Below are 25,074 nucleotides of genomic sequence, written 5' to 3' on the forward strand. Positions count from 1 at the left end.
CGGGAGGCGGAGAACCGAGACGCGCCCGCCGGGGCCGCCCCGCCGCTGATGTCAGCGCGGCCGCCCCGCCCGCCGCCGCCGCAGTGACAGCTCCGCCCGGGCCCAGTCGGGCGCAGCCCAGCCGAGGCGCGCAGCCGGAGCGGGAGCGGGGCGGGCGGGCCGGCCATGGCCGACGACTTCGGCTTCTTTTCCTCGTCCGAGGGGCCTGGCGCCGAGGAGGACCCGGCCGCCGCCTTCCTGGCCCAGCAGGAGAGCGAGATCGCGGGCATCGAGAACGACGAAGGCTTCGGGCCGACCGATGGCGAATCGGCCGCTGCTCCGGCCGGGCAGGCGGCCCCGCCGGAACCGGGTGAGCGCCACGCTGCGGCGGGCGGGCACGGCCGGGGGCCCGCGGGGTCCGGCTGTGTGCCCGGTGGGCACGGAGGGGGCTGTGACCCCCGTGGGGGTAAAGGAGGACTGTGCCCGCTCTTGCCCCGAGGGCAGGGAGGGGCTCCCTCCAGGCTACACCCCCCGTGGGACCGGGGTTCCCGTGGGATGCACAGCGTCCCCAGTGGGTGATGAGGTCCGTGCTGCACCCGCAGTGGACAGGTGACAGGGTTTCCCAGTGGATCAGGCCTACATCCCAGCAAGGAGTGTCCGGGGCCTGTGCTTGGACCCAAAGGGCTTGATGTTGGGGTTCCCACTGAAGCCTCAGGATGTGGGGTGAATCCTGAGCTGGGACTTGCCAGCTGAGGGGCGATTCCTCCACTGTGTGCCCAGGCGGGGTTCCCTGGGCTGGATGGACCCCTCGTCTCTATGTCTCAGTGCCCTCAGCTAGGGCAGTGTGAGAGGCATCCAGGCGGAGCTAAGAAGGAATGACAGCCCTGTCACTGTCCCCACAGACAGGAGAGCCCTTTGGGGTGCAAAATGGAAGGCATTTCCATTGTGGACATTGTGGTCACAATCCCTGCAGGTGGAATCTAATCCTGATCTCTTGCCTGCATTCCACAGGGGCTCAGGGCTCTGCTCTCTGCGTGAACATAAGGACACTGCTGCCACAGTAGTCTGGCTCCTTCCCCTAACCCAGGCCGGCAGGGCCTCCTTGTGCTGGCTGTGGAGCAGTAGTTTCATCTCTGTGCACGCAGGGCTGCGGAGGCAGACCTGAGCCCGCAGAGGTGTCGACAGCCAGGGTGATAAATGCAGTCAGACAGGCTGGAGCTGGGTGTAGTCGGAGCTGGACTGTGGGGGAGAGCACCGTGGGGATGGCGCTTGCCTGAGCTTTGCTATGGCTGTGCGGCTGCCTGTGCCTGCAGCTAGCTGGCTGGTAGAATCCCTGTGGTCATCACTGGGGAGAACTCAGGGCCTGGAGTTTGCCTCCTTCAAAGCCTTTTGTCTCCCAGCAGCGGAGACCCCTGCATGGGGCTGGCCTTGTGACCCTGGTGTGCAGCTCTCGGTGTTCTCTTGGGCTGGGGGGGGAGATGGGGCTGTACCCCAGCTGTGGATGTCAGTGGTGTCTTGTTCCCAGCCCTAACCTTGCAGCTCATCCCAGGGGCATCCCCCGAGGGTGGGCTCTTGAGGGCCTTGGTGTGCATGCCTGCTCTCCTCTCCTTGTGGAGCACACTGCGGTGTTCCTGTGGGCTCTGTCCCTGGCAGGGTTGCCTTCCCTTCCCAGTCCTGCACTGCTGGGCGCTCAGCCGACGGCTTCTGGATCTGCTCTCTGTGTCCATCAGCAGCCTCTGCCTGGCCTCCTGTGGGCTGGGGTTGGTCAGGTTGTCTCTACAGTCACAGCAGTTGTCTCTCTACAGTCCTCGTGCCTGGAACAGTTTCTCTAATCTTCAGATAAGATAAAACACTGCAAAGACATAAATGCCCAGAGAGGCTTCTCTGGGGGAGAGAGAGAGGTGCTGGCTGAATCCCACCAAGGACAGGAGAGCGTGGGGCCTCACCCACATACGTGGGGCTGTTGTGGATGGGTGTGCTGGGCTGGAAACAGCACAACCACATTTCCCATGAAGCGATTTACCTCAGTTTAATGAACACCAGCCCCTCTAGGATCACCTGCAGCTGCTGTAATTGTGTTTCTCTTTCTCTCTTTGTTTTTCTCTAGCTGGTTTCCAGAATGGAGGGGCCACTGTCAATGGAGATGTCTTTCAGGTGAGAGCTCAGCCCCTTGCCCTGGCCCAGTGGTGCTAAGGGGGATTGGGTGGGTATGGGGCCAGCACTCCGCTGCTCTGCCCCCAAGATCGACTGGAGTTTGCTATCCAGCCCCAGAACAGCTATGGCACTCCTGCAAAAGTCTGGGTCTTGGAGGGGAGGCCTGGCTGCTCCATTCTCACCTCTCTTTGAAGAGGAGGTTGGTCCCACCTGCCATGGCCTGCCCCAAATCTGTTTGCAGGTGGCCTGTGCCCTGAGGAGTGCCTGGGCCCTAAGAGCAGATGACAAATCCTCTGTTCCCCACATAAGCCCCTCTCTCTCCAGCCTGGGTAGCTCCTGGAGGTCTCTGGGGCATTGAGGAGCATCTCTTGGCAAAGGCCAGAGCCAGGACAGGGCTGCAACAGGACACTTGCTTTGCTGACTCGGCAGCATCTCCCATTAAACCCCCTTGCCCCATAGTCGAGGGTGTTTTGTGGGGCCCACCCACCTGGGACTCAGCTCCCTCTGGAAATGCAAAGCCCAGCTTTGCTGGCTGCAGGAGAAGATCATAGAATCATAGAATGGTTTGGGTTGGAAGGGACTTTCAAAGGTCATCTAGTCCAACCCCCCTGCAAGGAGCAGGGACATCTCCAACCAGATCAGGTTGCTCAGAGCCCCGTCCAGCCTGGCCTTGAACGTTTCCAGGGATGGGGCCTCCACCACCTCTCTGGGCAACCTGTTCCAGTGTTCTATAACTCGTATCGTAAAAATTTTTTTCTAATTTCCAATCTAAATCTACTCCCCACTATTTTAAAACCATTACTCCTTGTCTTATTGCAACAGGCCCTACTAAACAGCCTCTCCCCATCTTTCTTGTAGGCCCCCTTCAGGTACTGGAAGACCGCTATCAGGTCTCCCCGGAGCCTCCTCTTCTCCAGGCTGAACAGCCCCAACTCTCTCAGCCTGGCCTCATAAGAGAGGTGCTCCAGCCCTTTTATCATCTTCGTGGCCCTCCTCTGGACCTTCTCCAACTAGTCCATGTCCTTCTTGTGTTGGGGGCTCCAGAACTGGACACAGTACTCCAGGTGGGGTCTCACCAGGGCAGAGTAGAGGGGGAGAATCACCTCCCTCGACCTGCTGGCCACGCTTCTCTTGTGCAGGCACCTGACAAGCCCTTCACACCACTCGGTGCCCAGCATTGTGGCGTGTGCCCTGCCCGTGCCTAGCTTACGGGATGATAATCCCATTAGAGATAAGGCAGACTTAATTAGATTGGGGATCTTGGAGGAGAGGCATAATCCGGTTGCTGAGCTCGGTGTCGAGCTGAGCATCCCGGCCAGCGGAAGGTGTTAGGAGAGGTGCTGAGCCGGCGTGGTGCTGGGCCTGCGGGGAGCCATATGGGCAGCTGAGCTCGCGGGGGCGAGGGAGGCTCTTGCCTGCAGGCTGGCATCCAGGCGGAGCGCAGTACCTCCCCTGGGCCCTGCCTCTTCCCTGGGCTCTTGCCGTTTGCTGTGGCCATCTGGGGGCTGCCTTGGCCCAAATCAGGGCCAGGGAAGCCCAGTGCTGGTGGGGAACATGTCACAAAGCCAGTGGCTGTCCTCTGCCCAGAGGATGTGGGAGCTGCATTGGCAGCGAGGAGCAAGTCAAGGAGAGGAACGCTGGGAAATCTTTCTGGGTGATGGGGCCTGGGACAGCAGCTTGAGCAGCGCTTTGGGGACACTGTGTCAGATGTCCCAGGCTGTCACCCTCCGTTACCTCCTATCTTGGCTGGGGGTGTGGCGTCCTGCCCTGCTGCCATCCCTTGGAGGTGGCTGGGCTGGGCTGTGGGAGGAGCTGGTGCTGACAGTGAGGTGCTTGTGTCCTGCAGGAGTCCAACGGCCCCACAGACGCCTACGCAGCCATAGCCAAAGCTGACCGGCTGACCCAGGAACCTGAGAGCATCCGCAAGTGGAGGGAGGAGCAGAAGAAGCGCCTGGAGGAGCTGGGTGAGACCCAAGGCTGTGTGTGACCCAAGGCTGTGTGTGGCCACGCTCGTGGCACCTTGTGACATGGCAGTTGGGGCCCTTGGGGTCCCTCACCTGGCAGTGATCCTGCTGCATCCCAGAGAGGCGTCTCGTGACCCACGCTGTGTGGGTGCCCCTGCCAAAGATCTTCTGTCCTTGGGGCAGAGATGCCTTTCAGACAGTTCTAGCAGGGTTTGGGAACAGGCATGGAGGGGTGCCCAGCAGACCCAGCGGGTGCCAGTCTGGCTGATGGGGTCTGTCCCGCTCTGGTCTTAGATGCAGCATCGAAGGTGACTGAGCAGGAGTGGCGTGAGAAGGCCAAGAAGGACCTGGAGGAGTGGAACCTGCGTCAGAATGAGCAGATGGAGAAGAACCGGGCAAACAACAGGTACTTCGGGGTCAGCATGGCTGCAGGGGCTGTGACAGGAGCTGCTGTGCAGCCAGGTCTGCCTTCCTGGGATGTCTTGGGGTCTCGGTCCCTCAGTGGGGCCCAGCCCTGTGGGTACGGTGCTTTGCCAGGCAAGGGAAGAGGCTCCAGGGCTTTGAGCAGCTCCAGGGGCTGCACAGAGCCACCCTGGCTGGGACCACGCTGGGATCACCCTGGCATCTCAGGGCCTCTTGCCCCGCTGTGCGGGCCTCGTATCGGGGCAGGGCTGGGGCACTGTTGCAGCCCTGCCGTCGCCAGCAGGTTTTCCTGGTGCCGTGTATGCTGTGATAAGCGGGTCACGCTCTGCAGGAGGACGCTAACCCCCTCTCTGTTTCTCTCTTTCTAACCCTCTGCCTGCCTCTCCGCTCTGCGTTCTCTCTCTGTCTGTGCCTCGGGGGCTAGGATCGCTGACAAAGCCTTTTACCAGCAGCCGGACGCCGATGTGATTGGCTATGTGTATGTTACAGACCGTATCCTGCCCCGCATGGTCTGGGGGTCCTGGCCTCAGCACTGGCTGCCCAGCCAAGGGGAGGGGGGATGCTGGGAGGTACTGGGCCCTGGTGAGGTCCCAGAGGGAGGATGCTGCAGCTGAGCGTCTCCAAATGGTGAAGTCTTAGGAGGCAAGTGGAGCTCCTGGAAATGACCCTGTGGGGGCTGGTTGAAAAGGCAAAGCTGTGGGGTCTTGTGCTTTTTGGGGGACAGCACTGGGGTGGAGAAGTCTTGGGAGGAGACAGAAACCCCCGTGACCCTGGATGAATATCTTGGGTGAGTGCAGCCAACAGCAGCCCTGAGCATCATGTCTCCAGATTCTGGAGGAGGCTGAGCTCATCGGCTGGAGCAAGGGGACAGGAGGCGGGGACATGAGGGGTTCCCAGACAGAGGGAAGGGCTTCCTTGGAAAGGGTTCTGCCAGTGACAACCCCCCAACTTCTCTGCAGGGCCTCGGAGGAAGCATTCCTGAAGGAGTCCAAGGAGGAAACCCCAGGCTCTGAGTGGGAGAAGGTGGCCCAGCTCTGTGATTTTAACCCCAAGAGCAGCAAGCAGAGCAAGGATGTCTCGCGGATGCGCTCGGTGCTCATCTCCCTCAAACAGACGCCCCTGTCCCGCTAGCTGCCGCCTGGCACAGCCGGGAGCACAGCAGGGCAAGGCTGGGCTCCCCGAGCCGGGCGGCTTCGCGGGGCCAGCCCAGGAGGGGCCTCATCCTGCCTGCCCTCTGCTCCCTGGCGTGCGCCTCGGCTGTGCTTGAGTCACTGGTTGTAACTCTCCCCATGGTTTTCCTTTGCTTAAAAGGTGCATCAGTCTCTTTTTACACTTATTTATTACTGTGGCATTTCCCCGGGAAGCGACACTGGGTGGCAGAGCTGAGTTAGCGGGGGAGCCCCGGGCCTGGGCTGTGCAGGAGGTTGTGTGAGTGAGAGGAGGAACATCCCACCCCGTGTTCCCCACCTCACCCCTCTGCTGGGAATAAACCTGCCTGCGGCTGTTGCGGCGCTGGGCAGCTGCAGGCACGGCAGCCCCGTGTCTGGGCCTGCGTCCTAGCCCCGAGGCAGTGATCCTAGTGGGACCCCGGGGTTCCCACCTGCCTTTCCAGCAGGGTTTAGAGCAGAGCTGGCTGCAGGGCTGGCAGGGAACAGCCCTGGCTCAGCTCTGCACCACAAGGTCCTGTGGGGAGCACGGCTGCAGGGTAATGCTGCTGGGCTGGCGGGGACTGAGCAATGTGAGTACAGACACCCAGGCTGGGCCAGGACTGCCAGCGGTTGCCGCAAGCCCAGCAGAACTCTCTCCAGCCTGGCTGTGCACACCAAAAAGCTGTCGGGGCTCCGAGCAGCAGTTGCAGTGTCTGTGTCCCATCCATCCCGCAGGGCTCTTGGTGCCAGGCAGCACGATGGTGCAGGGCAGTGGGAAGGGACCATGGGGTGAGCGTGCAGGATGTTTTCTGACCCTCCTCTAAGGCCACCAGCAGTTGGGAATGTGGAGTGCCAGGGTTCGGGGGCCCTTGGCTCTGCTCTGGTCCTTCCTCTGCTACCAGGATGGGAGATGGAGGCTGTGTGGTTGCAGGGAAGCAGGTAGGAAGGTCCAGCTGCTGTGGGGCAGGTCGAGCCCCAGCTCCCTAACCCAGGGTCCCAGAGCAGGATTGAGCAAAGTTCTGGTGCTGGGGCTTGTGCTGTCTTTGGAGAACAACCTGCACATCTGTCTGCAGCTGCTCTGTGGCTTCTCTCTGGCCCCCACTGGATTTGCACACCTAAGGCAGCGTGGCAAGCCTCAGTCCTGCTCCCTGTACATGCTTTCCAGCCTGAACACCAGTTTTCTCTCCTCTGCTTGGCGCCAGCCCCTCCAGCTCAGAGTCTCAGCCTGGGAAACCTGCAAAACTCCCATGCAGCAGGAGAGGGGCAGGCATACGTGCACCCTGCTGCAGGGCAGCCTTCAGCTTGTGCCCTGCGTCTGGCCCGCCTGCGGCTTGCGAAGCCTTGCAGCAGCGGGCTGGGGGACATGGAGCAAAGCCCACAAAACATTTGCTTGAGCCTCACTGCAGAGCCCTGCTCAGCTGATAAAGCAAATATGTGGTGCTCTCCCGGCCTGCAGCTATGGCTCCGTGAGTCAGGAAGGCCATTTCTGCTGCTGCAGCCCTCATGGGGTGACCAGGCACCCTTGGTCCAGGGCACGGGCTCAGCAGTGTGGTGGGAAGGGAAATGGGTGCGTAGGGAGTCACTCGGTGTGTGCTATCCCTTGTCCATAGGGCTGATCACTCCTGCTCTGCCCCCCTGCGCTCCAGCATGCGTAGACAGCTCTGCTGCGGTGCGGGACGGCCGCCGATGCAGGATACCTTGGGGACTCGGCTGCCTGCCTCTGCCTTTCACTGTACAGCAGCAGGAAGTGCCTCTGGCTGCTTCCTGGGGCCAGGGAGCCCCCTCTGCGCTCTGTCCCTCCAGTCCCCGCAGGCAGCTGGGCCCCTGGGTCCCCGGCTGCCGTGTGCCCCGTGTCAGGCAGGGGCAGCCAGCTCCCGGGAAGCCGTGCCCACCACAGCTGTTCTACATCCCCTCGGCTTTGGTATCTGTGACTGTCCAAATCACTTGTTACAATAAACTGACATCTCCAGTCCTACAGGGCACTGTCATCTTTCTGCTTCAGCAACACGTACGTTTGTGCTTAGGAGAACCCACAGCCAGGAAGCCTCCTGCGGAAAAGACGGGGCTGCAGGAGAACCACATCCTACAGGAAAAAATAGGAGCGAGGGGAAGGGCCCAGAGGGTTTGCTCAAGGCTGGGGCGGAAACAGCAGGACTGGCGGTGGGGTGGTTCTGCTCTGCCCCCAAGGAGCTGCAAGTTTCTGCTGGTCCAGACGGGCCGAGCTGCTCCCCAGCCCGCTGCACCCCTCTCCAGGCTGCCAAGAGACTGCGCTCGCAGATCTGCCCACCGGTTGCCTCTCACACCGCTGCCCCAAGCTGGCCGGGCTGGAAGTGCCAGCCGAAAGCAGCTGCTCCTGGGAAAGATGCGCAAGCAGGCAGCCGACCAGGGCAGGCAGGCAGGGCCCCGGGCTCCCTGGTGCCCAGGTGGAGCTCGCCCTGCTTGGTACCAGCGATAGCTTGTCCTCTGCGTCTCAGAAATCAGCTCTGGTGGGGAAGAGAGCCCTCCCGCTCTCCTTGCTGAGGCCCACCAGCACAATCCCCTGCACAGGGCAAACAGAGTGCTCGTCTGCGGGCAGAAGCGGGTTTACCCCTCACCCTGTCCTCCAGAGAAGTTTCTAAGGGCCAAGCGGGCTTGGCAAGCTGCAAAGGCACTGCAGGCCAAGGAAGATTGGGGGCAGGCACCAGCATGCAACACCCAGAGAGCAACGCCTGGAAACACCCCAGGCAGCTCAGCGCGAGGAGGCATCGCAGCACGGTTCGTGCCGTCTCTGCCCCTTTCCCCCTGCTCTGCCCACAGGCAGCCACAAGCTGCAGCAGCCACATGGTGAACGGAGCCTACGGCCCCACGTCCTCCCAGCTCTGCAGCCCCGACGTGGAGAGCAAAGCCTCGTTGCCCACCAGACACCCCTGCTACGATCCAACACCAACAGCGGGACTTGGAGCTGCCCGCGATGAAGTTTGTCATGACGCAGGCAGCGCAGCTCCCTCTGGGAACAGGGCACTTGCTCAGCAGCCAGTTCCAGCTCACACGAAGCAGCGAGCTGCACAGGAACCGACTTCCCAGCAAAAGCAGCCGAAGCAGCAGTGTGTCCCAGAGAGCGTGGTAAGGCCCCATTTTGGAAATGCGAGTTCCCAACTTGTTTTCACAGGGAGTTACATCTCTTGTGTCCTGCTTGCATCACCACAGCTTTGAGGAGCCGTGCCTGCTCCCCTTCCTTCCTACGCTGTTTACTCATCCGTCTTCTCAATGTCTGCAATCCAGTTATCAGTCAGAACCTCGCTGCAATTCACTTTATTACTCACCGGTTGCAATCAAACAGATTACATATTCTCCCCAAACTACTCACTTGCTGCTTATGAACTCTGTCCTACCAGGATCACACCATAAACAGAGCTGATGCTTCCTACCCAGGCAGCTCATTTCTCAAATGCTGGTGCACCACCCGACTAAAGCCACGCCTCAGCGCAGACCACGACCCGCAGGACACAATTTTAACAGACTGTGACAGCACCAAGCGGGGAGAAGAGGTCTGACGGGGGTGCAGAGCTTTAGTGATGCGCAGCCTCCAGTGTTGCAGGAGGATAAGCTCTCAGGGAATAAAAAAATGCCACAGCCCAAACTTCAGGTGAATCACAGAGGTGTATTAACACATTTCCAGCACTCTGGAACCCAGAGCCTCTCTGACACCGGCTCCACCAAGACATCACAACTGTCTCTCACGTAACTCCATCCGCAGCCAGAATCCACCCTGCCAGCTGGGGCACAGGCTGGCGGGCACACGCCCGCGGCCGCGCCTTCCCTCTTGCCTGATTTCACTTTCTAGATTTCATGGCTGTGACCACCATGCCTCCCAGGAGGGCCGCGAAGGTGAAGCCCTGGGCCAGGATACGCGCCCGCATCATCAGCTGAGACTGACGCGTGTTGCCTCTCTTGAAGCTGATCAGTCCGTAGGTCAGGACGCCGACAGTGCAGAGGCAGCCTGCGGGGAAGGACGGAGATGGGTCAGCGCAGGAGATTGTCAGCGAGGATCACAGCCCCGTCCTGCCTCCCTCTGCACCTGAGCGCGGCGGGTTTGTGAGACAACCCCCTCAAAAAGGAGACGTGCCCCCCGCAGGGCAGCCCCTCGGGTTTATCTCTAGAGAGGCTGATCCACAGCTGATCCACAGCTGATCCACAGCTGATCCACAGCTGATCCATAGCTCCACAGCTCACAGCACCCCCCCCAGCCTCCACCGCCCCGGCCCTTCCCCACCGCTCAGCCCCCGCATCGTCACCCCCCACGCCGCTCCCCCTCACCGAGGGGCACCAGGGGGTTCTCGCGGGTCTTGCGCAGGAACTTGTCCCCGAAGCCCTCCTCGCTGAACACCGGCAGCGGGCTGGGCTCCAGCGGCGGGGGAGACCCTGCCGCCATGGCTGCGGCCCGCAGGGAAGGTGACTACCCGCGACCCTCCCCGGCCGCCGTAACGGCGCTCTACGGGTGGGGACCTCTCCCGGCAGGCGGCACGCCGCACCTCCTTCGCCGCGGAGCATGCTGGGGGCTGTAGTCCACGGTGGGCACATCAGCGGGCGGCGCTGCAGGAGCGGGACTACATTTCCCGTGGTGCCCCGCAGCGCGGCCCCGCCCCGCGCGGTCCGGCTCGGCTCTCTGCGGCGGCAGCAGCGTGTGGCCGCCATGCCGAAGGCGAAGGGGAAGAGCCGGCGGCAGAAGTACTCCTACAACCTCAACCGCAAGCGGCTCTACCGCAGCGCCCGCCGCCGCGCCGCCCCGCGCATCGCCTGGTGAGGGCCGGGGGGGGTGTGGGCGCACGGAGGGGGCCCTGCGCAGGGCGGCCCTGGGCCCGCCGCCGTGTGGAAGTGGGTGCCCCGAGGGGCCCTACTGCGTGTCTGGGTGGGGAGGGGGACACGCACCCACTCGGGGAGCGTGAGCACAGCCCCTGATGCTGGTGTCTTGCCCCCACGCAGCTCGCACATCCGCCATGCCTGGGACCCGACCAAGTCGGTGGCGCAGAACCTGGCCGAGATGGGCCTGTCCGAGGACCCCAACAAGGCCATTCCCATCCCCAAGAAGCAGCTGCTGGTAAGTTATGGCCGTGCCCCGCCGGGGAAGGGCAGGGGGGCTCGGCTGGGACCGCTCCTGTGGAGCGGGTGGAAGGTCAGGCCTCCCCCAGGACGTGCAGCCAGGCTGGGGAAAAGCCGCCTGGAGAGCAGCCTGCCTTGGAGTGCAGATGGCTCTGGATCGGCCTCTCTAGGTGGATGGCTTTCTTATCTTTTTCTCAACAAGATCCTGGTGTGGGAACAAGCTACAGCGTCACAGAGAAATAATGTACTTTAGAACAAGTATAAATAACGGCACTCAGTCTTCTGGGACTTGCCAGAGAGAGGTGGGGTTGGGAACGCTGCAGCCAACTTGCTCCTGATAACAAAGAAAGCCTTTGTGTGCAGCCCGGCCCGCCTGCGTGGGTAGGCAACGCTTTCACGTGAAAGGTGGCCCCGTGAAACGTCACATTCATGAAAAAAAAAAAACCAAACAACAGGAGTGACCTTGTTTACCACTTGTTTCCGTTCACACAGTATTGTTTGGGTGACAGGCTTGCCCGTGAGCTAGCTTAATGTCGCAAATAAGGCTCTGCTTAAGGCAGCTGAGGTTTCCTGGTCCTTGCAGCTGTTGTATAAGCAATTTGGAGTTTTGGGAGCAACATATGGGGACACAGCTCTCTTACAAATGAGCTTTTCTTGAGTTGCCTTCTCTCTAATTTAACACAGGGGATGGAAGTGGAAAGCGATGGACGGCAACAAGGAAAGAAAATAGTGCGGAAGCCCTACGTCGTGAACGGTCAGTGCCACTTCTGTCCTTCACCACCTCCAGCCTTGGCAAGTTTCCTGCTGAAGCGCACCATTGCTGTGGCATTTCGAGTTCTCCCAGGGCCCTGTGGATTATTTTGTCTCTCATCTTTGTGCTGCCGGACTGTCCTTAGCTGCTGTGCTGTGCCAGGGGCAGGGAAGGCTGTTAACTCTTGTGCAGGCTCGCGAGCTTGTAGAGGAGTACGCCCTGGGCAGCAGTCAGCTGGGGCTTCCCAGCCAGGCCAGAGCTGAGCCAGGAGCCAGGACAGCAGCTCTGCCATTCCCGTGTATGCTCTGTCTCATGAGTTACTTTTCCTTCCTGTGCTGCGTTTTGTGCAGTATTTCTACTTGCAACCTCGAGAGGGCTCTTGTCACTCTGAAACGTGCTGGTGTGTAGCACCAGGGTGATGAGAAACTGACTGCGGTACCCCACGTGTTTTAGTAGTGGGCTGGGCAGCTCTGAACAGTCATGCTCTGCAGCCTGGGCAGAAAGGCTCCACTCCTCATGGTGCCATCCGGAGAGGAGCCGCAGCGCAGGCGTGGGTGCCTGTAGCCTACGGAGAAGGCTGTAGTCGTCTTCGTTTTCCTGTGTGATCATGCTGTGTGCGTGTGAGCAGCAGAGCTGTGCTGCAGGAGCCACCTCCTTTCTGCAGTACTGGCGGGGCTCCTCTTGGGAGGAGGCTGGGGATGTCTGAGGTGCTGCTTGCTTCCCTCCCCTGCCTGCCTGCCTGATGGTGTCTCTGCCCTCTGCCTAGAGATGGAATATGAGGCCAGTCTCCCTGAGAAGAAGTCAAACACACTCTCACGAGACCTTATTGACTACGTGCGGTACATGATACAGAACCACGGGGAGAACTACAAGGTAAGTACTGGCTGTCCCAGAGCGAGGAGCTCCCGGAGCGACTTGTTCCTGACTCTTCTACAGGATGGAGATCGCTAATCCTCTCTGTCCTGGATCCTGTTTTGCAGTCAGCTGACTGTTAAGGGGAAGCAGTGCTTTGAACCTTGGCCAGATCCTTGCCTGACTCAGGCACCGATCACAGCTGGCTTGGGTGGACCTTTGAAGCGTGGCTGGGCAGGTTTGGTGTTTGCTCTTGGGGCAACTCCTCTGACTTACCTTCTTCTTTGTCACAGGAAATGGCTCGAGATGAGAAGAACTACTACCAGGATACTCCCAAGCAGATTAAGAGAAAGATCAATGTGTACAAGAATTTCTATCCAGACGAGTACAGGGATTTCATTGCATCACTCAAGCAAGAAAAGATGGATGTGCAGTGACTGCCCTTTTTTTTCAGGTTTGCCTGCAAGTGCAGGCTCAAAGTGACCATTTTCTGAACCAAACAGGGACTGACAGACAGGTGATGGCCACTTGCGGGCTCAGTGCCTGCAAGTTGAGCTACGCAAAGCCTCTGGCAGTGGAGGAAGGACCTTCATTAAGGCAGAGACAGCTATAACCAGGCATGAAAGACTCTTGTCTGTCAGTTGTGGCGTTGGGACTGAATGTGCTGTGCTGCTCCCTTGCCATGTGGCAGTTGGCACTTCTGCCTTGTTAAAAATAAATCACTTTTTCAAGCTGGTGTGAATGTCTTGCTCGTGGGCTCTTGCTTGGCGCAGTCCCACTTCAGAGAGCTCCCGGCGCTGACCCGCAGGACAGGGGCATTGGATGCACCCTGCAGCAACGGGGCTGGGGGCCCACGGGGTGTGGGCAGCACGTGAGCCTTTGCTGATTTCCCTGCAGCACGGGCTGGAGTGGGGCCACGTGCTGCTTCCTTCCCTCCCAAGTGACCTCCCTGCCTCCAGCTCAGAAGACCGAGCTGAGGGTCCCTTCCCTGCCAAGGAGCTGAGGGCAGCGCAGACTGATCAGCCTCTTTTATTGACAAAGGGAAGGAGCAACCGTACAAAAGGTTTCACAGCAGAGACCAGCCGGCATGTACTCCCTTTCCCTGATGTGCTCCCCAGCTTCCACGATTGGTTTTCCAGGAGCCAGCACCCCATGGCCTGAGCCAGCAGCCTGCCGCCCGCAGGCAGGGCTCCCTGCGGTCCCGGAGCCTGGCTCCTTCCCCTTCTCCCTGCGGCAGCTGAGAGGGAGGGAGACCAGGCAGGGGGGCAAACGCATGCTGAGCACAGCTACGAACAGCCCATCTTTACCCCTGTTCAGGGTGCAGGGGCAGCGTGGGGCTGCCCGATACCTGCCTTCATCTCTCCCAAACAGGGCTTTAAATACAGCCTTGGGGGAATCGAGAGCTGTGCTCAGCCCCGGGGAGGGACAGCCTGACCTGGTTATTCCCACTGGCAGGGATGCACCAGCAGTAACTCGTGGTGTTTTTTGGGAAGGAGAGCCCATCTCCTGGGATGACCTGTCCGCGTCGGTGCATGAGAGGGCTACCTCGCTTCTTCAGCCCCATTCAGTTAATATCCTGCAGGACTGCCATGAAGGTGCGGGGCCCTGCCCTGTGCTGCATGTCCCCGCTCACCAGGAGGTAAGAGCCGTGCTCGTGCCCCATCCCAAGGGAGGCTTCATCCCTGAACTGGGGGAGGTGGCTGCCCTCTCCCAGTGGCAAAGAGCAGAGCCCGCTGCTCGTGTTCCCCAAGGGCAGCTGTGCCACAGCTCAACCCCAAACCTCACAGGGTGCAGCAAACACCCCAGGACTGGCAGCCTGCTACCAGCGAGTCCGAGCTCCGGGGCTCCTCCCCGCCTGCCTCCATCCTCGCACCACAGACCCCAAAGAGGAGCTGTGTCGGGGGTGGAGGCCTGCCTGCCCGCTGTGCGGGCTCAGGACTGGGAGAGCAGGGTGACCAGCAAGTTCTTCACGTGGAGGACACTGGTGGCGGTGCTCAGGCTGGCCCAGGTCGCGCTGGTGGGCAGGAGGAAGAACTCCCGCTGCCCGTCGAGTGTGTGCAGGGCCAGCTCCTCCCGCAGCTCTGCCACGCTCAGGGCATCACTCTTGTCCTGCGAGGGAGAGAGGCGGCCGCTCAGGAGGGGAGCAGCGTCCGGAGCAGCGCTGCTGGCTGGCAGGAGCCCCATCCTGCCTGTGTGGTCCTGGCAGGGGTCGTGCGCAGGCAGGGCTGCCTTGGCGCAAGATAATGGGAAGCAGCACGAGGCATGCGCTTGGCCGCCTGCCTGGGGAATGTGTTTCCCCTCGGGGATTTTGCAGGCTGCTGCCTGGGTGCTCTCCCAAAACTTGTTAGCTGAGGCACTGGTAACAGCAGCCACACCTCCTGACGAAGACTGGAGGAGGCAGGACTCGGGAAAACAGATTTTGAAAAAGCTGGTTGATCTTGGGTACCAGGATTTCCCCTCAGGGCCCTGGGGAGGGACAGTTGTGCTGCAAGCAGCCCTGGGAGCAGCTGTGGGGACAGACGGACGGACACCCACCTGCTTGTTGGCCAGCACGACCAGGGGCAGCCGGGGCTCCGCGGCCAGCAGCGCGTGCAGCTCCTGGCGCGCCGTCAGCAGGCGCGACCTGTCCACCGAGTCCACCACGAACACCAGCACATGGGCCTCGCTCAGGTAGTGGGACCAGTACGCTCGCAGGTTCTGGCTGCCGCCCACTGTGGGAGACAGGCAGGATCAGGCTCCGGCGTGGGGGGCCAGCGGGGGCTGCCGCCTCCCCATCACACCCGGGGAACCAGAGCTCCCGTTGCCCGGGATGCTCTGCACCCCCAGCCTGGTGCCGGCAGGCGAGGGGACCCTCCGGGCCGTACAGGCTCAGCCCCGGGGGTCGCAGCGGTGCCAGGCCGGCCTTACCTTCCAGCAGGTCCATCTCCAGCCCCTCGACGCAGAGCTGGGCAGAGTTGAAGCCGAGGGTGGGTGCGATGCGCTCCCTGGCCGTCTGGCTGCAGATGTAGTGCAGGACGCTGCTCTTCCCCGCCCCGTCCAGCCCCAGCACCAGCACCTGCCGCCAGTCCAGCTGTGGGGACACAGGAGGGTGTGCGGTGAGTGGGGAGCCGGTTCTGGGACTCGCAGCCCCCCCGGCCCCTGTGGCCTCGTCTCCATCCCAGTGGGATGGTTCCGACTGGGGACCCCTTCCCCAGCAGGACAGGCTGCAGCAGGGTCCCCGAGGGCCCTTACCCTGCGGGATATCCTGGGGAATCCGGTCTGACCGGCTCCCGGCGGGAGATCCCAGCGGGATCCTGACCCTGCGCCCCCTTCCCCAGCCCCACGTGCTCGGGGGGATCCCGCTGGCCGCCCAGACCCTTCCCCAGCCCGGCGATCACAGGGGCGACCCCGACCCGTCGCCCCTTCCCCATTTTGACAGTCTGGGGAGTCTGAGGAATCCGGAGGGATCCCAGCGCTCTGCCCCCTCCCCGCCCCGTCGGGCTCGGGGAGACGCCGGTACGGGGCTCCCGGTACGGAGCTCCCGACCCTGTGCCCTTGCCGTCCCGCCACGGGCCGGGGGTCCCGGCGGGGGTCCGTCCCCCCTCTTACCGCGTCGCCAGGAGGCGCTCGCTCCCGCAGCTCCCGCAGCTCCCGCTCCCACCAGCCGTCCCAGCCGGTGCCGGTGCCGGTGCCGGTTTCGCGGAAGTAGATCTTCCAGGCGATGAAGAGGAGGGAGCCGAGCACGGCCAGGACGCCCCCCAGGGCCAGGGTCAGCTCCCGGAGGGCGCCGCGCAGAGCCATGCGGCACGGGCACCGGCGGCGAGCGGCCGCAGCGGAGCTGTCTGTGTGCCCCCCCCCTCCCCCGCTCCAGCTGTGCCCGCGGGCGGCGCGCCAGCGCCAGATGTGCCCGCCCCTGACGTCACCGCCGCGCTTAAAGGGGCCGCGCCGACCTCGGGGTGGGGAGAGGGAGAAGTGGGTGAGTGGATGGGAAGCTCGACACGAGGCGGCAATGTGCGGTCGCAGCCCAAAAATCCACCCGCACCCTGGGCTGCACCCCCAGCAGCGCGGCCAGCAGGTAAAGGGGGTTGATTCTGCCCCTCTGCTCCGCTCTGGTGAGACCCCCCCTGCAGCGCTGCGTCCAGCTCTGGAGCCCCCAACATCAGAAGGACGTGGAGCTGTTGGAGAGGGTCCAGAGGAGGCCACGCAGATGATGAGAGGGCTGCAGCAGCTCTGCTGTGAGAGCTGGGGCTGTTCAGCCCGGAGAAGAGGATGCCTCTCCAGGGACACCTTTCAGAGGCCTTCTGGTGCCTAAAGGGTGCTGACAGGAAAGACAGGGAGAAAATCTTGGGCAGGGCCTGTTGTGACAGGACGAGGGGTAGTGGTTTTATAATAGAAGGAAGCAGATTCAGATTAGACATCAGGAAAAAATTTTTTACGCTGAGGGTGGTGGAGCTCTGGCACAGGTTGCCCAGAGAGGTGGTGGATGCCCCATCCCTGGAATCGTTCAAGGCCAGGCTGGATGAGGCTCTGAGCAACCTGATCTGGTTGGAGATGTCCCTGCTCCTGGCAGGGGGGCTTGGACTGGACCCCAACCCACTTTGACCCCGGGAACCGCCCGGCCCCGCCCCTTCACCGCAGCCACGCCCCCGCCCCCACGCCGCTCGAACTACAACTCCCAGCGTGCCCCGCGCGCATCGCCCGATGTCGCGGGATCCGCGCGCCCTATAAGAGCGCTCCCGCGGGGGCGGTGTCCTCCGCCGCTCCTCTCCGGTGGCGGTGGGTGCCCCGCGGGCTCCGCCATGGCCCCTGGCCCGCCACACCCCGCCCAGCCCCGATAGCCTCAGCCCCCCCACCACCACCACCACCACCACCATGACCTCGCGGCAGACGGACCCTCCCGGTAAGGCGCCCCCCGCCCACCGGGCCGGGTAGGCCGCGGCGGCGGCGGCGGCGGGGCTGAGCGCTGCCCTCTCTGTTCGCAGCGCTGGAGCAGGGCGGCGGGGCCCGCCCGGACAAGATGTCGCTGCCCGTCGCCGTGCCGCGGAGGGCCTTCAGCTACGACGACGGCCTGGAGGACACGGCCCCCATGACACCGCCGCCCGCCGACCTCTGCGCCAGCGTCCTCTGGAAACAACCGGTCATCCCCGAGCGCAAGTACCAGGAGCTCTCGAAGGTACGGGCCGGCCGGCCGCCTGGGCCTGCTCCCTGCCCTCCTGCCCGGCCCTGGCACCGCACCGGGCAGCTGGGCCCCGGGAGGTGCCAGGGAGATGAGGCCGGCTTTGCTGCCTGGCGAGCACTGAAGTACGGTTGAGACAGGCGTGTTCTGGGAGCCTCCTCTCTTACGGAGGTGTTTTTTTAGGTAAAAATAACTGCAAGCTGTAACCAAGTTAAGTAAACCAGAGGAAAAGGGTGGATTTAGGTTGGATGTCGGCTCATTACTGTGAGGGTGGTGAGGTACTGGAGCAGATTGCCCAGAGACGCTGTGGGCAACCTGATCTGGTGAGAGATGTCCCAGCCCACAGCAGCAGGGCTGGACTAGAAGGTCTTTGAAGGTCCCTTCCAACCCAAACCACTCTCTGAAATGAGTATGGGTATGCTTTGAGTGCAGGGCCACCTCTTTTAAATTTAGAGGCTGTTTCCTAAGTTTGAAGTGAAATTAAATGTTGTTGAATGAAAATAAATGATTCCGCATCCCTTTGAGCGTAAACTCTACTTTTCACCTCATTTTGTTTTAAAATACTTTTTGTGGAAGGAAATCTGAAGTTGTGGTTTGGCACAAAAAGCATACTCTCCGGTCGGGGAACAGTAACTCCTGTGTTACAAGGAAGAAGTCTATGTTTCACAGGATTTCTTGTTTTCTAGTGTTTATTGTCTGGTCCGTTGTTGCTAGGGTTTCGTGATCGATGTGAGCATTAGATACGCTGAGCAAGAAACTGAAAATACAAGAGATGAGGATGAAAAAAAAATCAAAACATCAGCTTCTAATCTGTAAGACTGCTGTTCTGTAAATAGTTGGTGTTTCTGAGCAGCCTGCGGAAGGGTGCTCTTGCCCAGTTGACCTTGAAGTCCAGTTTGCAGTTATGGGAATGGAAGCAGTTATGTTCTGTTTTCTTTCCTGTTGACCTTTTTGTACTTGGACTAACAACTTGTTGGCTCTGAGCCTGGTAGTTTTTCAAATGTTGGATGCCAGTTGCTTGTTCATTGTTAAGAATTCTTAACAAGCTGTAAGAGTTCCTGGGCTGTAGTGTGAACAGTGTACAGATTTCTTCCACGGCGTGAAGGCTGGCTGCTAGAGCAGCTTGGCCTTGTGTCTCGTTTGAGTAGTTAGAGATGGGTCCTGGCAAGGTGCTGAGATACTTTCATATCTTAAACGGTACCCTGCTTCTTCCCCACAGATTGAGGAAGGGGATGCTAACATGAATGCACCTGTCATAACGCCTTCGTCATCCACCGAAAGTGTGAACAAGGTACCTGTGGTGAAGGCCAAGGCCACTCATATCATCATGAACTCTCTCATTACAAGTAAGAGCTCTCGCCTCTATTGTGGTGGCTAATGGGGTGTGGGCACACGAGCGTGCTCCAGCTTGGTAATGCCTCAAGGTAACTACCAGAGTTCCTGGACAGCTGCTGGGTGCAGGCTGACTCTGCTCTTGAGCTGTATGAGGTTTTTGTTTTGGAGGACGCTTCTAGAAGGAAGCGAGGAACTAGGGAACAGGCCACACTTACTGCCTCTGTATTTGCAGGTACTGGAGGTGGGTGGTGAGGGAGGAGTGCGGGGTATGTTACCTGCTGATAGGACACTGCAGTTCGTGCTGCCTTGTTGCTGGAGTGCAGAGGTGGCTGCTGCTGCTATCCTATGTTTGCTTATTAACTTGCTGTTTCTGAATGAAAGGTAAAGCTCTAAAATTCACCCAAGTGGTGTGGAGATCTGACATACTGTGCTAATGGAGCACTTGATGGTGTTTGTTAGTTAACAGCAGCAGCAGCAGCTGTCTTGCTAACAGTAACACTTATAAAAAAAACAAACATCATAAATCATGATGCTTTAAAAACAAATTGGGTCAGTTATGTTTGCAGAGAGGACAGGCCCATGCAGCAAGAGGAATTATTCATGTGTTAATCTGTCCCTGCTGCCTCATCTTTTAGCAGCTGGGATCTGAGCTTCATCTTCTCTAAGCAGTGCTTGCAAAGACTTCTGCATTTTTGGACCAGCATTTTGGAACCTTTACAGTTATTTCAGTCTTGACTCAAAAATAGCCAGCACATCAGAAAATAACATCCAGAAACATGGACTTTCTGCTAGAAAGCAGCTTTTGTTCTAGTCTAATCATAAAATGCTAATGTAGTTAGAACCATGATGGCCTAAAAATGTTATTGTGCAGTAAGAAATCAGGAGCCCCAACCTACACCTCCTGGGAAAAATATTCAGTTACAAGCTGGAAATAAACAGGCAAATGTCCTCTAGATGTCTTGCACTACCCCTGCAAATAACTTTAACATTAGCATGGGAAGTGTTATCTGTTTTAAAGAGGACATTAGGCTTTTCTGGTAATCTTCTTGTGCTCTAACCTTGTGGCTTTTTTCTTAGTTCCACTAGGGAGTGAACATCTTATCCTGATAGCATGTTGTGGGGTGGAAAAGGTGCTTATACTCTTCAGACCTGAAGTGGGTATCAGCGTATTAGATGCTGGCTCTGTATTTGAGTGAAATAGTTTATTTTACCCAATCTAGAGTCACTGGGAGTCTTTACCACCTGTTCTGCAAGACTAGGACTGTCGGATTAACTAGAGTGTGCAGTCTTTGAGATGATGTCAGTTTTTGTTGGACAAAAAAACCTCCCTTGAATCTAGAGGGCCACTCAAAATGCCCAGCTTATTGGGGTCTCTTAGATTTCTGAAGCTGTAATTAAGAGTGGTGCAGCTTCTTGGGTGAGATAGGTTTAATTACAGGTGTTGCATTTGTAGTACATCTGGTGATCTGGGACAAACCACTGCTCACCTGACTTGGCCCTATGACTCAGGGTAGTTTTCAAGTCTGAATATCTCCTTAGCTTCATCTTGCTGCTTCTGTCATCTCATCACAACGTGTAGGTGTGAATGATGGAAAATGGGTCTTGCATTCGGTTGCTTAAGCTGCCTTTGTTTACTAGAGCTGCTTGTGGTGGCGTTTCTGTGTGAATATGTGCTCTTGTCCATTCCAGAGCAGACTCAGGAGAGCATTCAACGCTTTGAGCAGCAGGCAGGGCTGAGAGATGCTGGCTACACTCCCCACAAAGGCCTCACCACTGAGGAGACCAAGTATCACCGAGTGGCTGAGGCAGTCCACGTAAGGCTTGTTTTGCATTGGCTTTCTCCTTGTAGGTTGTGTGTTAGCTTAATACCTATCTGGTGACATAACTTTCGGAGCGTGTTGCTAGGACTGTCCTTAAACTGCTTCCTCTGAAGGCTTTTAGCTCTTTGTGTGAAATAGCTTACCCACTTTAAAATGTAAGTTAGTGTTGGCCTTCATAGTTTTGAAACAAACTTTTTTCTGAGATCTGTCATACTCCACAGTCACTTCAGACCATCACAGTCGTCTTTCCAAGTGGGGGTGTCCCTACACAGAATGTAGTTTCTTGTTGTACCTTTGAGTGGTGGCCTGCAGTTGACTGTTGTAACTTTGTCCCAAGAGAACTGGCAAACCGTGCATTAAACATCTTGAATCAGTATGTTTCTGATGACCTCAGCTGCCCATGGTAATCTTGCAGCTGGAGTTCAATAGTGAACTCTCCGAATGTACTCCCACAAGGTCAAAGTTTCTGTAACTGCACTGGTGAATTGCGTTAGTGTGGCTTGGATAGCCACCGGAAACGTTCTGAGAAGGTGCTGTGTAGTTGGCGTTTGAACTATAACTGCCCTTCGAGTGACTTCTTCAGAGTTCGGTTTGTACTGTCTGACCTGTAAAACCTGGCTCACATACACCCAGTTCCTGTTTTTCTTATGATCAGGCGCACTCTTCAAGTGCAGCTCTTGGTGTTTTAGAGCAACGTTTCCATCCTGTTGTACGTAGATTACTTCTCAGGGTCTAGGACTCATAGACCTTGTACCTGCTGTATGAGGTCTGGTTTTGCCTTTGGCACAGAACGTGTAGGACAAAGATTTGTCACCCTGAAAAGTGCTGCAGACAGCTGTTTGCTGTGGCATTTAGACTTGTTACCAGGTAGCTGAGCTGATGTGTAAGCTAGCTCTGCCACATCTGCAGCCAACCCACAAATGCTGATAGTGAAGCAGAGCATTACTGTTGGGTAGTGACTCTGAATTGCTAAGTGAGCTGTAGGTGTTATTTTACTTCCTCTGTCCTGGAGGATGTCTTGAGCACGGTGGATTTCCAAAATGCTTATCTGTGGAAAGAAGCTTAAGGGGCATATGCAAGTATTGTAACACTGGGTCTGGCTTTAGGTGAAGTGACACTTAAATTCTTTATCACCTGTGATACAAACAGTTGTCCAGTTTTGACAATAAAACTGGCTGTTTGTTCCTTATGTCTTGTATTTAAACTCTGTTGCTTCTGTGTTTCTCTTGCCTCTCCTAATAGAAGCTAAAAATGCAGAGTGGAGAGATGAGAAAAGATGACAAACAGACGACTTCTGCTCAGTCCACTCCAAGCAGCACTCCCCACTCCTCTCCCAAGCATAAAAACAGGTACTCTGTTCCTGCCTCCTTTGGTTTCCTGTGGACTGAAGTGGGAGCTGCTAGAAATAAACCTCTTATCCAGTGAGGGATTGTCTAAGGGGTGAAGTTCAGAGCCTGCTGTGGATTTGCGTTGGATAGATCCAAGTGTTGAAAGCTTGGGGAACTTGAGTATATGATTCTATGATCTTCATCCTGGGTGGTAACAAACCTATTAAGATTGTTTAAGTTGCCACTGATAGCTACATGTAAAGTTCCTGGCACAGTGGGGCCACTTGAAGTATTTATTCTCATCACATCTCGATGATTTTTCCCTAGGGGTTGGTTTAGTCAGGGATCCTCTGCTTCTATCACTGGCCCAGAGTTTGCCATGGAAGCTGGTGGGGACAAATTGCAATCTGAAAGATGGAGCTTTTTTGGACCCAAAGCCATCCAGAAATCCACCAATGATCCAGGTATGTCTTCTAAAAATCTCCTGCCCTGCAACAGCTAGGGGAGAACTGTCACACAACAAACTTGCTAGCTATTTCTGGAGCCTTATCCTGCTTGCCCTGTTACTTTCTAGGACCACCTTGTGAATGTGTGCTATTTGTATAATTTCTGTGCCTAAATGTAAAGCAGTTAGGTTATGCCAAGGATCTGAAAGCAGAAATAGCTTGCACTGAACTGCAGTGGAAGGACAAGATGTGAAGGTGATGGCTTTTCACTTTTTCTCTGCTGTCTGGTGGAACCAGAACTGGAAGTGCCAGCCACAGGAACAGGGTTTAGATGACATGAGGCTGCTGGGCTTTCCACAATGTCAGGCATCAGTGACGCTGCTCACTCCTGTCAGCACTGGAAAAAGGACTTGGCTAGTTTTCCTAGCTCTTACTTGCTGTGATTTTTTTCATCAGGAGGATTTACCATCCAATCCTATAAGGGTGCCCAGAAGCCATCCCCAATGGAGCTGATGCGTGCTCAGGCTACCAGGATGCCAGAGGATCCGGTCACCTTCAAGCCACCCAAAATGGACATTCCAGTCGCAGAAGGGAGGAAACAGTCTTCACGTTCCCATAATATCAAACCTCGGGATCTGAATGTGTTCACTCCCACTGGATTCTAGGAAGACTGCTTCTGGTGTCTTTAAGCGGGCTACAGGCTGTCTTAGGCTCTGCTTCCCTGTCCCATTGTGCTGCAGTAAAATAGGAAAGTCTCCCTTCCGGCTCTTTGTCTCAGAAAAGGAAACAGTTGTGACCATCCTAAAGCTGGTCTTGGAAAAACTCTTGTCTGCTGTTGCACCAGTTCGGTCTGCTAGGCTGCACCAGATGTGCTTTTTGGGACACTACACCACAGTAAAACTTGAACAATGTTGTGTGGGACAGGACCGCATGTGGTGTGCAAGCAGGCTGGCTTGTCTACCTGTCATCTGATTGTTTTGTCGTGCTCCGTGCTGAAGTTCCCTCAGGAGGTCGGTGGTTCTGTCTGGCATATATAGAATACCAGCAGAAAATCATGAAAACAAGCAAGGACTGAAAACTGGACCATTAACTGCCAGAAGGAAGTTGCACTGGGAATGTGATGGGACAGTTTTAATAGTGGCACTCCCTCACTAGCCAGTGTGACCTTGTAGTTCAACACCTAGTACTACTTTGTTGGAATTTTTTAAAAGGGAAGGTGGAACAATGACCATTCTAAGATGCTCTTATTAGAAAGGCGCAGGGCAGAATCTAATGGGGCTTGGCAGGAACGAGGAAGAATTGCTTCTCTTCTAACTCTTCATGTTCCTCCAAAAAGGTGGAAAAGACCAGAGCTGATATGGCTTGAACCAAGTACTCCTCCTCTTCTGCAAAACAACACTCTCCTGCTTTCTTCTAGACACACTTCAGATGTTTTGGCACTCTGGGTGCTGCTTGATTTTTTTTTTTTTTTTTTCTTCCTAGCATCTTGTATGAGTTGTGTAGAAGTGTATTAGACACCAGGGGCACTTCTCAAATAAGGTTTTTTGTTTCATCAGTGTTAAATGCATTTTGCAGGGCTGGAGGAGAACTGAGGGCAGATGAAGGCTAAACATTCCTCCCTAATATGATACAGCTATGTGTAGGTTTGGGTTTTTCTTTTTTTTTTTTTTTTTTGGCCTAGTCAGAACCAATTACTGGGATCAGTTAACACTTGCTTCCATGAAAATTGGAAGGAACCACTGGCTACCAGGTAATCCCTTAGGCATTATAGGCAGTGTTGCTCTGTAATCTTCACCTGTCCTGTGGCAAATATGTCTCCTGTCTCTTGATCTCAGGACTGTTGCAGAGCTCCTTCAGCCAGCAGCAGGCTCTCTGTAGTGGTGAGGTGGCAGCATCTGGTACTGGAAGCTTCTCTGTTGCCGGGACGTTACACAGAGGTTACTTAACAGCGGGTAACCATTGAGCTCTGGGGTTTCTGCCTTCTTAAACCAAACATTCCTCCTGGAGGGTGAGGCAGGGTTAACTCACTTGGCTAGCTGCTGTCACCTCCGAAGAAGCATGTTTTGTGGCTCTTGCTTCTTCTCAAGCTTCAACAGCACTGCCAATGATGTGTTGTGTTGAAAGTCTCCTACCCAGTGAAGCAGTTTTCGCTGTCACCACTCACTTGCACCTTGGCAACCAGCCTCTCGTTTGACATTAATTTATTTGTTGTCCGTATTCATGTCTCTAATGTGTATGATTTTTTTGTTTGTTTGTTTGTTACAAGAAAATAAAATCCTTGTGAATGGAGGTCCTTGATGTGTGTTAGTGCTGGCACAGCATCTGTGGAAGAAATACGGGGCTGTCCAGTGAGTGTGGGGTCAAGGTTCTGCCTAATAAGGCTCTGGCAGCACTTGCACTGGGATAAAATACTTGCTCTGTAAAACTCTGTTTTGACAGGGATAATAGGTTTAAAGCCAGACTCAGTCATGTCTTAGGGCTTGTGCAGATGAAACTAAAGATGAAATCTTTGTGTTTTCTCCAGCTATTCAAATGGTGGTTCTTCATGTTCTTGAGATCGCTTCTCCTGCAGCTTGTGTGCTGTGTTTGCACCTGCACTGTGGAGGTGGGCACCTCCCAGTGGTGTGGCCATCTATGCTT

At 57.1% G+C, this 25,074-nt stretch overlaps 5 protein-coding genes across 6 annotated transcripts; 3 read left to right on the forward strand and 2 right to left on the reverse strand.

Annotated features, from left to right (window-relative positions):
• The first annotated feature begins 65 nt into the window (after positions 1–65).
• CLTB (clathrin light chain B) lies at positions 66–7,640 on the forward strand. Of its 2 annotated transcripts, XM_086759210.1 has the most exons (6): positions 66–349; positions 2,087–2,133; positions 3,980–4,097; positions 4,392–4,503; positions 4,945–4,998; positions 5,480–7,640. In XM_086759210.1, the coding sequence occupies exons 1-6, from the start codon at positions 166–168 to the stop codon at positions 5,649–5,651; spliced, it is 687 nt and encodes a 228-aa protein (XP_086615336.1). In that variant the 5' UTR covers positions 66–165; the 3' UTR covers positions 5,652–7,640. The 2 variants fall into 2 exon arrangements, with proteins under 2 accessions (XP_086615336.1, XP_086615337.1); XM_086759211.1 differs by lacking the exon at positions 4,945–4,998 and having other exon boundaries at positions 67–349.
• A 1,648-nt stretch (positions 7,641–9,288) lies between these two features.
• Positions 9,289–10,155, reverse strand: HIGD2A (HIG1 hypoxia inducible domain family member 2A). The gene is made up of 2 exons (XM_086758994.1): positions 9,965–10,155; positions 9,289–9,647 (listed from the first exon to the last, which is right to left on the reverse strand). The coding sequence occupies exons 1-2, from the start codon at positions 10,077–10,079 to the stop codon at positions 9,481–9,483; spliced, it is 282 nt and encodes a 93-aa protein (XP_086615120.1). The 5' UTR covers positions 10,080–10,155; the 3' UTR covers positions 9,289–9,480.
• Positions 10,156–10,300: 145 nt separating this feature from the next.
• Positions 10,301–13,086, forward strand: NOP16 (NOP16 nucleolar protein). The gene is made up of 5 exons (XM_086759158.1): positions 10,301–10,447; positions 10,631–10,745; positions 11,432–11,501; positions 12,265–12,371; positions 12,644–13,086. The coding sequence occupies exons 1-5, from the start codon at positions 10,341–10,343 to the stop codon at positions 12,785–12,787; spliced, it is 543 nt and encodes a 180-aa protein (XP_086615284.1). The 5' UTR covers positions 10,301–10,340; the 3' UTR covers positions 12,788–13,086.
• A 275-nt stretch (positions 13,087–13,361) lies between these two features.
• ARL10 (ARF like GTPase 10) lies at positions 13,362–16,154 on the reverse strand. Its single transcript, XM_086759157.1, has 4 exons — positions 15,939–16,154; positions 15,258–15,420; positions 14,886–15,061; positions 13,362–14,459 (listed from the first exon to the last, which is right to left on the reverse strand). Exons 1-4 carry the CDS (start codon positions 16,128–16,130, stop codon positions 14,283–14,285), a joined length of 708 nt encoding a protein of 235 aa, XP_086615283.1. The 5' UTR covers positions 16,131–16,154; the 3' UTR covers positions 13,362–14,282.
• A 930-nt stretch (positions 16,155–17,084) lies between these two features.
• On the forward strand, positions 17,085–24,723 carry KIAA1191 (KIAA1191 ortholog). Its single transcript, XM_086759022.1, has 7 exons — positions 17,085–17,229; positions 17,312–17,502; positions 18,725–18,851; positions 20,530–20,654; positions 21,903–22,009; positions 22,316–22,452; positions 22,891–24,723. The coding sequence occupies exons 1-7, from the start codon at positions 17,202–17,204 to the stop codon at positions 23,097–23,099; spliced, it is 924 nt and encodes a 307-aa protein (XP_086615148.1). The 5' UTR covers positions 17,085–17,201; the 3' UTR covers positions 23,100–24,723.
• The last annotated feature ends 351 nt before the right edge of the window (positions 24,724–25,074 follow it).

Source organism: Chlamydotis macqueenii, chromosome 14, assembly GCF_036417535.1.
Source record: "Chlamydotis macqueenii isolate bChlMac1 chromosome 14, bChlMac1.mat, whole genome shotgun sequence".
NCBI lineage: Eukaryota > Metazoa > Chordata > Aves > Otidiformes > Otididae > Chlamydotis > Chlamydotis macqueenii.